The sequence below is a fragment of the Coffea arabica genome, chromosome 2e, assembly GCF_036785885.1.
Source record: "Coffea arabica cultivar ET-39 chromosome 2e, Coffea Arabica ET-39 HiFi, whole genome shotgun sequence".
Classification (NCBI taxonomy): Eukaryota; Viridiplantae; Streptophyta; class Magnoliopsida; order Gentianales; family Rubiaceae; genus Coffea; species Coffea arabica.
In genome coordinates this window covers 22,281,860-22,298,658 of record NC_092313.1, presented here as the reverse complement: position 1 = coordinate 22,298,658, position 16,799 = coordinate 22,281,860, and the positions used below count along the sequence as shown (strand labels likewise).

General features: G+C 37.7%; 2 protein-coding genes across 12 annotated transcripts; one reads left to right on the top strand and one right to left on the bottom strand.

Annotated features, from left to right (window-relative positions):
• Positions 1-549: 549 nt before the first annotated feature.
• Positions 550-13,588, top strand: LOC113731760 (uncharacterized). 9 transcript variants are annotated; one of them, XM_027257181.2, is made up of 19 exons: positions 550-1,625; positions 2,605-3,141; positions 3,239-3,358; positions 3,441-5,384; positions 5,489-5,605; positions 5,741-5,923; positions 6,027-6,089; positions 6,451-6,522; positions 6,637-6,900; positions 7,549-7,668; positions 8,423-8,482; positions 9,765-9,805; positions 9,988-10,065; positions 10,153-10,237; positions 10,628-10,790; positions 10,911-11,053; positions 11,450-11,636; positions 12,633-12,737; positions 13,193-13,588. In XM_027257181.2, the coding sequence occupies exons 1-15, from the start codon at positions 738-740 to the stop codon at positions 10,760-10,762; spliced, it is 4,707 nt and encodes a 1,568-aa protein (XP_027112982.1). In that variant the 5' UTR covers positions 550-737; the 3' UTR covers positions 10,763-10,790; positions 10,911-11,053; positions 11,450-11,636; positions 12,633-12,737; positions 13,193-13,588. The 9 variants fall into 9 exon arrangements, with proteins under 9 accessions (XP_027112982.1, XP_027112983.1, XP_027112980.1 ...); XM_027257182.2 differs by having other exon boundaries at positions 577-1,625; positions 13,228-13,588; XM_027257179.2 differs by having other exon boundaries at positions 577-1,625; positions 12,609-12,737; positions 13,228-13,588.
• LOC113731762 (uncharacterized) lies at positions 13,377-16,565 on the bottom strand. 3 transcript variants are annotated; one of them, XM_027257187.2, is made up of 7 exons: positions 16,171-16,564; positions 16,005-16,064; positions 15,408-15,520; positions 14,941-15,009; positions 14,189-14,240; positions 13,984-14,071; positions 13,377-13,635 (listed from the first exon to the last, which is right to left on the bottom strand). In XM_027257187.2, the coding sequence occupies exons 1-7, from the start codon at positions 16,471-16,473 to the stop codon at positions 13,613-13,615; spliced, it is 708 nt and encodes a 235-aa protein (XP_027112988.1). In that variant the 5' UTR covers positions 16,474-16,564; the 3' UTR covers positions 13,377-13,612. The 3 variants fall into 3 exon arrangements, 2 of the variants coding, with proteins under 2 accessions (XP_027112988.1, XP_027112986.1); XR_011840454.1 differs by having other exon boundaries at positions 13,424-13,635; positions 13,872-14,071; positions 16,171-16,560; XM_027257185.2 differs by lacking the exon at positions 13,377-13,635 and adding an exon at positions 13,677-13,877 and having other exon boundaries at positions 16,171-16,565.
• Positions 16,566-16,799: the final 234 nt, after the last annotated feature.

Here is a 16,799-nt window from a genome sequence, read left to right as displayed (position 1 = left end):
AAAAAAAATGGGTATTGAGTAACAATATTAGCATAATAAAAAAAATGATTAAGTTAGATGAATTTAAGTAAAAATTATTTGTCAAGAAAGAAGTTTTGATCTAGTGGCTTTCCTTCTAAACCTGTCAACTGTTGACTAAATTAATTAAGAGTTTTTCCTGACTAAATTATTTAAGAGTTTTTTTTAAATTGTTATTGGACAGTTAGTTAATGCACACACTCTATAATTAATGCCTTGCATGAACTCCATATTAACCAATGGAAAAGTTTAGGTTGGACTTAGTTGGAAGAAATTCTTTTAAGAGATATTTTTTAAGCACATTTTTTATTCCAGCATTTTTTTTCTCTCAGACATAGTAATATAAAGAGAAATGCTATAGTAAAATATTTTTTTGTTTAGCTACTATTGTAAATATTTTTGTAAATTAGAAAAAAAAGCTTTTGTCTCAAAACACCATGGGTGCCAAACGGATCCTTGCTTGAGATTTATTGAAAGAAAAATAATTGTCGCTTCTGGAATATAATACACAAGAAAATCCACGTCAAACTTCAGAAAATATCCCCTTGCTTGGATTTTACTTCCATCAATTAATTAATCTCCACGGTCCCCGTCTCCCCTCATAGGAACCGTACTTTTCTCCCGCCTCATTTCACCACCACCGCCGCCGCCACGTACCACCACCTCTGCTACTATCACCACCACTCGGATAAACAGAGTTCTTCCTAACAAAATTCAAAATGCAAAGACAAAAACCTAATTACAGTTCAAATTTCCCAATGAATTCAGCTCGTCAACTCATCGATTCCCTAACTTCCCACCTCTCTTTGTACCACTCAAGTTTCCCGAATTCAAACCCTAATCCTAACCCCAGATCATCAATTATCAAATGGTTCTCATCTTTGTCAGTCCAACAACGCCAAGCTCACCTCACAGCCGTTGATTTCAAGTTCACCCAAACCCTTCTCGAAATGCTCCTCAAGCTCAAGACCAATGGTCATGGATTCTTCTTCATCCTAGCCGATATTCCCCGTGCGGCTCCTGATTACCGCCACGCGTCCGGCAGCATTAGCCTCCCCAGCCTCTTGTTTCGTAAGTCTAACGGGTTGTTGTCCCGAGTCGCTGGGGCAAATCAGTTTGAGCTGGCTATTCGCGAGTCTATTCGGTTGTTCAGCTCGGAAGAAGGTGAAAACGTTAATGATTTTTCGCGGTTAGGGGCTGATGTTTGTATTGATTCGATTACTGTGAGTGAGGAATTTGTTGAAAATGTGGAGATGTTTGTTGAGATCATGGATGGGGTGTCGAATGGGGCATTTTTGAGAGGAGAGGAAAGTGGAGGGTTGGCGGCCGAATGGCCAGAAATGGAGTGGTTGAAGGCAAAGGGGTATTGTAGCATGGAGACACTCGTGGCAAATAGATTGGAGGTTGCATTGAGGTTGGCTTGGTTGAATTGTAATAACAGTGGGAAGAAAAGAGGTGTGAAATTGAAGGAGAAGATCAATGGGGCTGGGGTTGCAGCAAATGTGTTTGGGAGGAAGAAGGGGTGTATAGATTGGTGGACGAAGTTGGATGAGGCAATGAAGAAGAAGGTGTTTCAATTGGTAGTCGGAAAAGCAGCAAAACTTCTGGTATATTTTGTTGTGGAACTTTTCTTATTCTATGATTTTAGTTTTTCTAAATTGCACGTAATGCAGCTTACGATTAATATTTGGTGAATGATGATTTTCTAACATATAAATTTGGGAATCATCTAGTGGTTCTGGTTTTTGTTGCAAACCTGATTATGCATTTAATCTTTAGTCTTGACGGTAGAAAATGGTGTGCTAGTCTTGATAGCTACCTTATCGAAAATAAAATTCTAGGTTGTTCACTGTCAAATAGAATTGACCTACCAAGTTGGCTAAACTATAATATCCAGACAAAGGTCAAATGCGAAGGGGAGTTGGTATTACCTAAATTAGTGTATAGGAGTAGGTAACTTTCTGTGAGTAAGGAAGAAGGGTAGTGTGATTTTATGAGAAAAGATGGGTTAATTCATGTGAAATCAATTTTCTCTTGCCAATGCAAGCCATATGGGGAAGCATATAATATGTATGAAATGAAGTTGGGAAATAGAGCAAAAAAAAAGAAGAAGAAAATATAATAAGGTGGTTAAAAGCAGCACTAATGGCGACATGCTGACAAAGATCATAAGATGTTACAAGTACCCCCCAACCCCAAAAGGGGAAAAAAGAGTTGCTGAAGCATGATTTGTAATTACTCGTCGAGTAGCTGCCTGAGAAAAAATTCACACTTCTTCTAATCATTTATAGAGTTGGGTGAAAAGTCTAATGAGTAAAGAGCTTATAACATATGACTGATAAAGAAATGGTTATGAGAATGGAATGACTCAGCAATCCTTAATTCTGCTGCAAGCAAATGATGACTGTTGTACATTGCATTCTTTTCTGCTTCTTTTTTTTTTCCCCATTTTTACATATGGTGATTTCTTGCATTATGATCTTCTTGAATGATTGCTTATATTAATTTTATTTACCAAACCCCAGAAAATTGAGGTTCTTAATTTGTTGGAAGCTTGATCTGATCCCTGATTGTTGTAACTGTCAGACTGCTGAAACTTTGAAAGGTAAAGATGTCTTGGAGAATGAGAGGATGCTCAATCCCAACACTGAACAACCATTGGCATACAACACCTTTTTGTCACTTGAAGAAAATGATGGGCGTCCCCCAATACCAGATTCAAAAGTTGAGTGCAGGGCTTCTGTATCAGTTTCTAAATATCCCTTCCAACTAAAATGCATGCTTAGTGTTTTGATTCTTCTCGAGGATATTTCTTCTATGTTGTTAGTGTTTCAGCATAGTGGATATAATGAGGACAAGCTGTTTTTTAGTTCACTGGATTCTGTTAGTACAACTTCTGACCTTATATTAAGAAAATTGCGGGATATACTCATGGTGATTTCACTTGATTGTACAAAATTTGAGCTACTTGAAGAGGGAAAAATGAGTTCCTCAACAAAGAAGCAGAAGGAAAAGCTTGGTACTAGTAACCACAAGAAAAAGGGGAAGAATCGGAATTTGAAAAAGCTTCATTCTGCAGCAAGATCTTCAGAACTTGATAATTCACTTCCTAAACCTGCAAAGGTACATTAAATCCTCGCAGACTCCTTCTAGAAAACTGAATCAATATGGATGAAATTTTCACTAGCAGTAGACCTTATTCTGTTGAAGCGTATTTCAGGAAAATGGTACTGGACTTCCACATAAAAGAAGTTATAATTTAAGTCCATCAAGCAAGGTTTCTGAAAAGGTTAAGGAGAGAAATCCTTCGACAGAGTGTCTTGTCTCAAGAATTGACATGGTTGTACTTGTCTTTTTTCATATGATATAAATCATTTTAAGCTAATAATTGAAATGGTTTATAACTGATTGACTGTCACCAGGCCCGCAATAATGGAAGTGCTTCCAGGAAGAGTAAAAAACAGAGAAACAAACTTAGAAGTTCCAGCACTCATAGCTCAGTAGAAATTGAAAGTTGTCAAAGAAGAGAGGTGGAAGCTGTCTTAGTTTCCTCTAATTGTCAGAATGGGAATGCAGAGTCTGATTGTATAGCTGAAGATCCAATTATTGATAATGCACATGAAGGGATAGGAAATGATAAACATGAGCCGAATTCAAGTAATTCTACAGTTCCAAAGCCTCTTAACTCTGGTAATTCTGAAGGCACTAAAAATCCTGGTTTCAGGGACTGCCAGAACTCTGGCATAGTGGTTGTAACTAATGGAGCGGTTGCCAGTCTTGAGTCTGTAAAAGGCAATGTGGACTGCGAGGCATCTCCTTCTATGCCAACACAATATTTGATTGATGATTTAGGCAGTGTGGAAACCAAGAGGGCAAAGAGTAAGCAGCAACATGAGGTGGACAGAAAATCAAGACTTTTGACAAAACTGAGCAAAGATAGCAATGTCAATGGAAAAGCTACTCCATTTAGGGAGCAAGGTACATCTGGACTCTATGATATAGGCATTATAAACTCTTCTGCCTATCTCTCTTATGAATGGCCAACTGTAGCTCCTATACAGATTCCACCTTGTAATTCGCATCTCCCGGCTGCTACTGATAGATTGCACCTGGATGTTGGTTATAATTGGCAAAATCACTTCCATCAATCCTTTGTACCAGCAGTTCATAGAGTGAGAAATTCTCCAGTTGAAACTGGGTGCAGTGGCATTACATCTCAACCATTACCTATGAGTTTAGACTGGCCTCCAATGGTGCGTGGTGTCAATAGAATAGCTCCTTCAGTCGCTTGCAACTATGATTCAGGGTTCATCTCAAGGCGGCAATCTTCTTTTCAGCAGGGCTTCTCAGCTTCAGGTGTCCACTGCAGTGTGATGACTGCTGAGGATGAGAGGGTTTGTTCCAGTGATGTGATGGACTTTTCAGATGCCATAAATTTGCATGAGCTGGCTGATGATCAGGACAATCAGTGGATGTCTGAAGAAGAACTAGAGCTACATGCAGTTTCTGGGATGGATTATAATCAGTATTTTGGGGGTGGTGTGATGTACTGGAATCCTTCTGATTTCCCTGTGAGCAGCTTTTCTCGTCCTCCTTCTCTTAGTTCAGATGACAACTCATGGGCTTGGCGTGAAGCAGACATGAACCAAGCTGTTGATGATATGGTTGGCTTTTCTTCTTCTTATAGTACGAATGGTTTGACTTCTCCATCTGCTGCTTCTTTTTGCTCTCCTTTTGATCCATTAGGTCCAGCACACCAGGCTGTGGGTTACGTTTTATCTGAGAATGAGATAGGTGGCAAAGTTGTCCCCTCCTCATCAACAATCGCAGAGGTAGTTACAGATGACAATATCTCAGGATCTTTTTCCAACTTGTCTGGTGACTGTGAAGCGAAGACTGGAGATTCACTTCAATACCCCATTTTGCGACCGATTATCATCCCAAATATTCCAAGAGAAATACCAAAATCAGATTTTAAACGTAATCTTGATCGTAAAAGCCCCTGTATTCCTCCTATTAGCCGGGAGCAGCCTCGGATTAAGAGGCCACCTTCACCTGTTGTTCTTTGTGTTCCTCGTGCTCCACGTCCGCCTCCTCCCTCTCCTGTTGGTGATTCTAGAAAACATAGGGGCTTTCCTAGTGTTCGGTCTGGTAGCTCTAGCCCAAGGCACTGGGGTGTTAAGGGCTGGTCCCATGATGGAATTAATTTTGAAGAAGCTTGTATACGGATGGATGGTAGTGAAGTAGTTTGGCCTTCTTGGAGGAATAAAAGCCTCCAAGCCCGTAAATTGACGCAACCTGTGCCAGGAGCTTTGCTGCAGGATCGCCTGATTGCTATTTCTCAGCTAGCTCGTGATCAGGAACATGTACCATTGTTAATCATGTTTCTACCTTTCTGTTTTCTTAGATGATTTCTGTCCTTTCATTTTGTTCTCTATATTTGGCTGAATATTCTGATATATGTTTTCAGCCAGACGTTGCATTTCCATTGCAACCACCTGAGTTGCTTAATTGTTCCAATCACAAGGCATCTCTCTCTGTGATCCATGGCCTCCTTCATGATGAAATTGACTCTTTCTGCAAGCAGGTACAGCGCTGAAGAGTTTGCTTATGTATTTAAGATGAATCTGCAGCTACTATTTTGACCTACGTTTCGCTGTTTTTTATTTAACGTGGTGGACTACCTTAACTAATAGGCCATACTCTTGTTATGATACAAAAGGTTGCTTCAGAAAATTTATTGTGGAAGCCTTCTATTAATTGGGCTGTCAAGCGAGTGACACGGTCTCTTCAAGTCTTGTGGCCTCGATCCAGGACAAATATTTTTGGTTCAAATGCTACTGGGTTGTCACTTCCATCAAGTGATGTGGACCTTGTGGTTTGTCTCCCTCCAGTGAGAAATTTGGTGAGATTATCTTATTGTAGCTATTCTGGATTACTCGTCTCTTTCATTTGGCTTTATGTGTTGAGAACAGATAAAATGGTATCTAATTCGTCTTCACTTTTAGGAACCTATAAAAGAAGCCGGGATCTTGGAGGGGCGCAATGGTATCAAAGAAACATGTCTACAGGTTTGTACAAAGTTCTTTATCCATTTTCTGGACCAGAAGAAATTGTAATCTTATCCAATGTGGATTTTTTATTAGTAATTTTTGAGCTCCTGGATGCAAACCAATAAGGATTTTTAGAATCCCCCACCCCCTCAGCCCGGAAATAAGTAAAATAAAATAAAAAGCATAATCTCTCTGGACTTCCATTAATCTATGGCAGCTATATCATCCAGGATAAGAATTTAGATCTGCATCAGTTCTTGTACAATAATGTAAGCAGCAGTTGTACTCACCCTGCTGCATGCTGTTAGGTATCTTGAAAAAAGAACAATATTAGCTTATTTTATGATGGTAACTGAGGGGGCTGTTGTTTTCCTTGCAGCATGCGGCTAGGTATCTTGCTAATCAGGAATGGGTTAAGAATGACTCTCTCAAGATTGTCGAGAATACTGCTGTAACGTCTCTGTTTCAGTTTCTTTCATTTGCTACTTTTTTGGGATCCCTCCTTTCTAATCTTGTAATCCCTTTCTCTTGAGCTTTCATCTTGTTATGCCTTTTCCTTTTTTAGATTCCAATTATCATGCTCGTGGTGGAAGTTCCTCAGGACCTCATTGCATCTTCTGCATCTAATGGCCAAGCATCAAAAGAAGAATCAGTTCAAAAAACTAGTAAAGAAAACAACTCTTTCCAGGCTGATCCCACTGGATTAGCAACCGGTGCTTCAAATAAGTGCTGTCATATGAAGTATGAAATGGAGAAGGATGTAAAATCAGTTCGTCTTGACATTAGTTTCAAGTCCCCATCACATACTGGACTGCAGACTACAGAACTGGTACACTTAGGTTTTACCATTCTTTTTTTCTCTTCTCCATTCTTTTTCTTCCTAGTAGGTTTTGCAGAATGAAGTTGTAAAAGAGGTTAGGAAAAATAAAGAATTTTTCCACATTTCCCCAGTAGGAGGGTTGGTAGGGGGGAGGGCAGAAGACGGGTTTCTAGGTTCAGCTGGTAATCTGGATGATGCTGGGAAGAGGTTTGCTTAAGCTTATTAACCATTTAGTGAGTACTTGCATGGGTATTTGAGGTATGCCCCAAAAGATCCATGCAGAAACTATTAAAACACATCTTAAGATGTTTGCATCTATTTATGATGTATTGCTGAGACCTATTTCTCAAAGAGAAAAATATATATGAAATTCCCCCCACCAAGCCCCCAAAAAAAAGGCATAAATTAAAATGCAATTCAACTGACACGGGTACCTCCTCCAGCCCATTTGATATGGTAGGATTTCACTCAGCATGTGATATTAGCACAAGTTGAAATTAGAATTAAATGAAAAGTTGGGGAAATCTGGTTTTATAATAGGAGTAGCTTTACGGAAGGTCTGTGTGTTTTATGGTTTGTGTCCAAACCACTACTAAGACCTTTTGACTTTCTTTGGTTTGCTGTTTCCCGTGCTGATATATTTGACTGTTTATTTAGGTCAAAGAACTTACAGAACAGTTTCCTGCTGCTAAACCGCTTGCATTGGTGCTAAAGAAATTCTTGGCAGATCGTAGCCTGGACCAATCATATTCGGGTGGTTTAAGCTCATATTGTTTAGTAAGTGCCTACCTATTAGATCTGCATTGCAGATGAACTTTTTGACTTCAAATGGATGAAATTTTTTTGGTTAGTTAACATGAAATTTTGCAGAGGAACTTTTTGACTTCAAATGGATGAAATTTTTAGTTCTCTTTGGTTTTTCTTTTCAATTTGATTCTTGATAAATAGGTAATATTGGGCTTGGCATCAGAACATGAGGTAGATGAGATGGCCATTGCTCATCGCTTTCAAGTTTGTGGGAGCATTTAACCCTGAAATTCCTACCATTCGAACAATTTCCGGTCTTTGGGTGCACCTTTTTTGCAGTGATCAAGCCCATTAAAAATTATTTTCAATCAAAATTCATGGTCCCCTCTTAATTTCCTGTGTTAGTATCCCTTTCCTGAAACATTTATGTGTCTGGATGGATAGAGCTTAAACACAATGTGTGCGCTCTCCCTACCTGCTCAATGTACCTTAAACACAATAAACTTATGATTGAGTGTATAGAACTCTGTTGTCAAATCAGATGATATCTAGTTTTATCCTGATCATCTTATCTCTTATCGTGCGGTAAAATGGAAACCAACTGTTGATGCCTGTAAGGACATTGATTTTCTTTCTTGATCTCATAATTTCTAATGTGAATACAACTATGAGCTCTTTTTTACAATCATTTTTTAGTTTATGGAGAATTGGAGATCCTTGTTTATAAATTCTTCATACCTCTGTAAGTTGTGGTTGCTGATTTTTTTTTGTCCCTGTTGTGCAGGTACTGCTGATCATGCGTTTTCTGCAGCATGAACATCATCTTGGCCGGTCTATTAACCAGGTATGGATGTGGACTATAATGAGTTCACACTTTTGTCTTTCTTCGACCATATATGAAATGTTACATTCAGATGTCTTAAAGAATTATTCTTGCTACTGTTATCCCTGTTAAATTTACCAAAATTATACTTTTAGCTTCACTTCTCTTGTTCTTACCCTACCATGTAACTAGGGCATATTCCATGTTGATACCGTTTTGAGTTAATATGCATGGTAGCATATATCATTTTTAGTGTTTTTGAACTTGGAATAAGTCATTGCACTTTTTTCGCAACTTATGAATATGAAGAGTTAACAGAAATGTAAATGTTTGATAGAGTCAGAGAGAAAATGATGAAACTGTATTGCTTATAAATTTGGAGGATGCATAACATATTTGGGATAATTTAATTGAAATATTAGATCATTGTAACTAAATAACTGTTAGCTCGGATGAAAGTCACTTTTATCTAGTATGGGACTAAAGAAAGACACTGAGCTAACGGTTTTATGAACTTTGAACTGAAATTGTAGAGAAGTTTACTTCTGTTTTTTCCAAGAAATGCAAAAACTAACTGATTAGTTGTTTACCTTCGAAGGTGTCAATAGCATGGTTATATGCACATTCTAGCTTTTGATTTGTACATTTTAAATTCATGATAAGTTGGCATCACATTGATGTTGACTTGTTATAATCAATTTATTAATAGACAGGTTGAAAAGATTGAGACTCTATCAGTCATTTCAAGAATTCAAATTACCTTCATAGTCTAAAGAGATTTGATTTTGAAACCTTGTCATTCTACCTTTATATGTTAGATTTAAGTGGATGTAAAGAAAATACTAGTCGCTTAACTATCCGGCTTTTCTTACTGGGCCACATCGAGATAGTACCACTTTCCCTAACAAGGTTTTCACCTAATGTATAACTTCTTTGGCCCTACTTTGTACGAGGAAATGGTTGATGCTAGCCACATTTTTTACCTACAGATTTTTTCAGCTCTTGCATGATATTTCTGGCAAGTAAAAGTAACATTTTTGGGTGGGATAGATACAATAATGCTTTTGACTGGTACCACTTTTCATAAATTCTCAGTATGCTTTAATCTTGGAATTTCTATTGTGAATGTCATGTGTGCTTGCTGATATGCTAGGGAATGTTTTTCATGAACATTTATTTGGGTTTTATTCAACGTAAGAACATTGACTTTCAGTTTGATATGTTTGTTGTGTATATATGAACTTCCATTCGTTGGGTTTATTAGTCAGACTAACTCTTAACATGCTTACTGGATGATTTGTAGAATTATGGAAGTCTCCTCATGGATTTTCTTTACTTCTTTGGGTAAGTCAAATGCTTCCATGAAATTTTCCTTTTTCTGTTTTTGGCATTCACTCTTTTAGTTCTATTATCAATTGTAGACAAGTTAGTTGTCATACACTGACGTATCAGTATCATTTTCTTTTTTTCCTTGTAAGGGTGAAAGCCTTGGATTAGATACTGATGTAAAGCCTTTATTGATCTAGGAACGTATTTGATCCTCGCCAAATGCGTATCTCTGTACAGGGTAGTGGTGTATACATAAATAGGGAACAGGGGTACAGGTAATTGTATACCTTGTTAATTTCTTTACTGGGGTACTAGGTTTTCAATTTGTCCTATTGACTATGATCAAATTTTTTAATTTGCAGCATTGATCCAATTTATATTGATGATCCTCTATATCCAGCAAATAATGTTGGGAGAAATTGCTTCCGGATCCATCAGTGTATCAAGGTTAGCTAGTTTTTAGTTTCAGCGTCTTCCTTTTTTTTTGGTGTCCCTGAGAATTTGGTAATAAATCACATTTTTATGTTACTCAGTAATTGTCATATTGGGTCTTGAATTTAATGGGTGGTGGAGACTTCCAGTTAGCACTATATGATGTAAAAATAGGCGTGCAATTGATTTAGTTTGAATCAATTTGGGTTCTGTGGGGTGTTTTAGCAAGATGTTTCATCTTCGATTTTGTTGTAGCCAAGGAACTTTCCCTGGAGATTGGTACCAATTATGATAGGATTAGGATTGTGTGTGTGTGTGTGTCTGCTCTTGATTGTTGGACTGCTATATGGTGAGTGCAGGTCACAATTGATTTAAAGACCTAATTAAGGTAGTTACATGGTGCAGGCTTTTGCTGATGCTTATTCTACTCTGGAAAATGAGCTTACTTGCCTTCCCAATAGCGATGAATTGAATACAAAGCTGGCGTGTAAGCTGCTCCCAAAAATTATTCCAAGTATTGGTCTTTCTGGTGGATCCTAATTATCTGAAAAGATTATCCTACTCAATGGTATGTTGAGAAACTTAGAGTTTCTCCAAGTTCAATTGAATCAAGAGGATAATAGTCTATATAGTTTTAGAGAGGTTTAGTTCTTTCTCTTCTGTGTGTTCTACTGTCCTCCTTTTACAGATCATCAAACACTTATGGCGAAGTTTGAATTGCTGGTTTGGGGTCATATGGTGAAGCTGTCATGCCATTGTTACCAATAGCTACACAACTTTCTGGCAAGCTTGGTCTTACTTCAAAATTAAACAATCGCATGGCCAATACAGGTATTTTGGACATTCTTTTTGTGTTTCACAAGCAACGGCCGTAGGCAAGACATATCTATAGTGCAAGTGGTTATAGAGTTATCAATTTGAAGCTTGTCACCTATTGCAGAATGGCTCAAACTAGTTGAAAGAAAATATTTAACAATCAGAAACCTAACTTATCAAGTGTTATAGCTTACAACTTCATTCACCACTTCATTATTGTTGATTTCTGTTCACTATATTAGTAAGACGTGTTGTTCTAATCTGTATATTGAGATAAAGTTACAGTGTGTTTGAAGCATGCAATTGGGTTTACATGGTTGGTAATTGGATTGAAAACAGCTTCTTGGACTAGCCATTTGTGGTTTCTTATGTATGGAATCGTGACGAAATTTTTATTTTCTATTCTGGCAGAGCTATGCAGCAGAAACTCGGAGGCTGGAGATGTCCAGTAAAAGTGCAGTAAATGTCCAGTAAAAGTGCAGTTACTGGAAGGCCTTTAAATGTGCCTTATTCCTCGTACTGCTGATCATGGTCTGAGCTTGTCCATCTTTTCTCGTTATGGCTGGCTTCCACTCTCAGTACTGGGAGAAGTGATCTGGTAATGTTGCGTGTCCTAGTTGATACTCTTTAATTAAGATAATGGTGATTGACTAGTAGTGAAACACATCAGCAACATAAAATTTAAGGAAGTAGCAGGAAACAACCTATTATTATGTTTTGAGTCGACTTTTAGAAACTAATGACACGCATTGAGGTATACATGATTTGTTTCTAGTATTGAAGGCTCTATATTGGATATGATTAGTCAACACCCTTGTAAGACGGAACTATCTCATCAACAGGTGCAATGACAGTCCAGTGCAGCATTATAGAGAAAGATTCCAGTTTTTAATTGACCTACTGAAAAAATGAATGAAAATTTATTTATACCCAGACAAAGTGAGTGCTACATAGGACACATTGTGTTTAGATCTCATACAAGTGCCAACATGATCAGCCCCGAGGGAACATCTAGATCTAATTTGAACATATAATCTTTTCCCCCTTTTTCAAAGGAAAATCATCTTGAGATAATGGGGTGCACAGGCAGAAGCCAAGGAAAATTGCTCTGATTTGCCTTCTTGTCAGAATAGAATTTATCCTGCACCATGGGGTTCTGCCATGTGCTACATTAGTTTTTTAAACATCACACTGAAATCTTTGGCGCAGGAGACATCTAAATTTTGCATATAGGCTTTGTTGCATATAATGGTACTGGTGTTTCTACCATGACAATTTCTTCATTCTGCAGAATGAGAACTAAAAATCTAAGAACAAAAGGAGTTCCTGACTAATAATTTGGAATTTCAATAGTTTGAGGGAGAGGATATATATATATATATATATGTATGTATATATGCATAATTTGGATCTAAGTATGCAATAACTTTAACAAATTGAGTAAAAGGCATTATGTGCATATCTGTCAAAGATACTAGATTAGTCTCTCACATCAATTGTGAAGATTTTCTTTTTAGTTCCTATTGTGTTTGTATGTATATATACTCCTGACTTTTTGAGCTATCTGCAGAAATTTTGACTATTTAATGAACAGATTAGCAGCAATATCCTACAATACTGCACTTCCAGATCAACTCTGAATGTCTGTATGAAACCACTATGTTGCCATGTATTGTACTCGCACTTCTTCTGGTTCAAGGTATTTATTGTGCCATAACTATTACCCCAATGAGCTAGACATGGCCACTGATATTTTACTGGTTTGCTGTTCTTCTGCCAATTTTTCCCAAATTTTTTAGTAATTCAGACTTCTATAGTAAAATTTACTACATCATGTAACTTGTAAGAATTTTCGTGCAATGATTTTATTGTTGGTAAGCATAATAACCTTTGCCATCTCTTGATTGTCTTGTTCCATAGTTCCCAATACTCAGAAACTATCTTCTCACACTTGCTAACCCTGAAGTTGTTGTACGTCCTGTTTGTCACCCTTACTAATTTCTATTCGATGTCCAAGTTTACAAGTTTTTCCAATGAAGAAGCCACCATTTATTATTCTGTATTCAAGAAGCATATTCCATTCCTTTTAAGAAGAAAAAGTAGGATATTTTATCTGAATTTGTGTTTCAGTCAATCTCGTCTGTTTTTCTGCAGTCAAAACTGTGTCTCAAGTTTTTGCTGTCTATCAGATGCCATTACTAGTGGAAATCCAGATTGTGGCGTCCATCTTGGAGAAGGGCAGATTTCAAGTCTGGCAGATGAAGGATGTCAGTGCTGCATCTATGTTGGATGAAAGGATATCTGCAGTAGTGCTTGTTCAGTTGATTTTCTGCTCCGATACAGTAACATGCATTTTATACCCTTTCCGTCCTTGGACCCCAGAAATAACAATCGATTTGTACATTTTAGGCAGGGATAAGAAATTTGATCAACCAAATGTTTTATACAAGGAAAAGAAGTTGGACGCATTGATAATTGGAATCTTGATGTCTGAAATACGTTGTAATAAATAATTGATTGCTGACTCACTGCTACAACGCAGTTTCAACCTGTTGCTCTTCCAGAAAATTGCTTTTAAGAACGCTTCCATAGCTTTCCTGTATTGGCATTAACAAGGAAAATGAAATCACAAAGCAACTTGACAAAATGAGGAACCAACTTAAAGTTCCACATGTTTTGACTGCTATCATAGTAGGGGGAAATGTACTCCTATTAGATTTGTCTGTATGTTTTGCAATTATTGGTATGCCTCCGCCACAGCCCTATCTATCATTAAACGATGCAAAAGATTGCAAACATTACAAATACAGAGGTTTGCGGAGAAGAAACCTACCCCGATCTGAGATAAAAAAGAATAAAAGAATTATGAACGCATGAAAACATAATGCAAATTTCTGAGTAGCAAAGATCCGCTTAAAACGACTCAACATTCCTGGCAGCACAACCTCTAAGTTTGTTTTGGAGGTCCAACTGCTTGGGCAAGACAAGTTCAACTCCTCCTCCTGACTCTGAAAAGTACTTTTCGAGCACCATCTGTCATTGAGGAAAATGGAGAAAATATTCACACTTGTATGCCAGATATCAAATCCACCAGAAAAACATTCATTCAAACGTGCAAAACAAAATGGTAATGTTGAATACAAAGCGCACCGCAGCTGCATAGGCATCAATCCTCCCCCGGCGACCAGACTTGCTGTGTCCCCTGCAAAATTTTGGTACATTTAGTCGGTCTACAGGTCCTATCTTCCAAATAAATGTCCCGTTTCAAGTTCATTAAATTCTAACTCATGCTTTCAAAGATAGTGGCAATATGTAGTATGGCATACGATAATCCACCCATGGACATCTGATTATCTTCTATTGATCTCACTAGCGATTTACACGTTTGAGAATCTTTTTGCTTCTTTTGGAATAAAGAGCATTTTGATAAATTCCCTTTCACTTATCTAACCTATCTCCCCGTCTTCGATGTGCCAGTGAATGTGTGTGCTCCCATAGTGGAAGCTCTGGAGGAAGATTTTTGTGGAATGGACAACCTTACCCTCGTGCTTTAATATATGAAGAGAAAAGGCTCCCCATTTGCTCTTCAAAAAGATCTTAAGCAGCTGAACTGGACTAACCAAACTCTTATCCAAATCTGTACTAAGTTTTAGTAATCTGCCGAAGTACTTGAAGAAGCTGTGGAATGTGTCTTTGAGGGAAAGTTTAATCAGCATTCTACTATTTATTTCAGGTTTATGGATGCATGAGTAACCTTGACATTTTAGAAGCATAGCAGCTCAGCGCAGAATACGTTCCTTTTTTTTTCTTTACCACTCAATGGCAAAAGAAATTTTGATAATTCTGCAAAAGAGCTGTTCAGGAATCTAATCAAATAAACAAGAGGAGAGGAAACGAATTACATGTCTATCATACGATCAAGTGCCTCAGTTGAGGTCCCATATTCATCCTGCAAGTACACTCTCAAGCCCCTGCATTGAAATAGAGATCAATGTGATAGCAGAAAAACATTTAGAAGGTTAACAAGTCAAGCAAGTTCCCTTGCAACATAACTGATGAATAAGTTCAGAAATAGAAGGTTAATACAGATGAAGGTATTAGTCATACCTTGACATGAACAGATAAAAAGAAGTTCATTACAAAATCTATGAAATAGAATTTCGACTTATTCGTCCTGCAAAAGTCTTACCATAATGGCAACAAATTTGTTACATAATTTGTTGAAGACTAATATCATACAACCGCATCCTGAATTCCAATTTACCATTTTATCAAGCAGGGTTGCAAAAACAAAACCATCATGAATGTCAAATTAGAAGTCTGAGAGCATGACATCCCAGACAACAAAACCTGTTTATTATCACTTTACCTCTCAGCAGCCCGGACGGCAAGTCTACCAGCAACACTACGGACTTTATTCGACTGTGGTGTTTCTCTCCCATCAATAGATATTGGAAGCCCTATTATGAACTCGTCAACCTCCTAAATTCCATATAAACCCTCAGGATTTAGATAAGATATTTTACTTAAAAACTCCAAAGCAAGAATGGAAATTGTGCTCAATAGCGGAAAAAGTCAAGGCTGAAAGCTATAAAAAGCTAACTGAGTTTGAAATCAAATGGAGCTTGAGTTGAGAAGGGCGTATGGCAACAAATCAAAACACTGCTAAACAATGATTTAGCGTACATGAAGTTTTCAAACTCGGCAAATAAGCAAAAAGCCTTGAACTATACATCAAGCTCCCTGAGCTGAGCTCGAGTTCAGTAACCAAAAACATGATAATCAAGTAAAGCTCGAATACATTTTAAAGCTCGTTAAAAAATCAAATTAAACTTAAGTACTATATCCTCCGGCTTGAGCAATTCTTGTTTAAACACTCATAGCTCCAAAAAGATGGAAACCTTCATTGCGATTCCCTTTCAATAGCCACAAAACAACATGCCCGCCCAAAAACTCAACTTTGTACCTGGTTTTGAGCAATATCAAGTAGACGAAGCTCCAGCTTTTGGCCTCTTAATTCAAGAACCTACAACCTCTTATACATAAGCCCACAAAATGCAACCAAAACAATAACAGATGAAAGCCCAAAAAATTAAGTAAAAATGTTTTAAAGGCAAATTCATCATACATACAGTTAAGGGACGAATTACAAAGCCTTTGCTGATGGCAAGGCCCGTCCGCGAAAGACCCAGGTCTACCCCTAGGCTGAACCCACATCTGGATGAGGAATCTTGCTTCTTGCGAAGGGCATTAGGCCGAAACTCTTGTTCCAAAGATAAAGATACTGTTTTCACTGCTGCAGAAGACGAAGTTGAAGGAAAGCGCAGAGACTCGATAACGCGTCTGGGGTTCTCATTTTGGGCAAAAGGGTATCCAATTGGGGGTGGAAAAGGTAATCTGGTGATGGCGTTAGTCACTGCAGCCGCTGCATTCATGGACTATTACTGAAGAGGGGAGTCTCCGCCGAGCTAAAATGAGTAGTGGAGAAGAAGACGAATTTGCTTGAACTTTATGTGTTGAAATTGCATTCTTGCCCTCAAATTTTGAAAGTCGTTTTATTCTAGTCCCTCACAATCATCTGTTTCGTACTATTGGGAACATTAAAAAGAAAAAGTAGGATTAACGATTTTAACTATGTTTATATTTGGTTTGAATGCTTCACAAGTTTTAGATAATGTTTTCGATTCTTAGAAAAAGTCGAGTAGTTTGATCATTTTGAGTATAGATTTGTGTTTATATTTGGTTTGAATACTTATCAAGA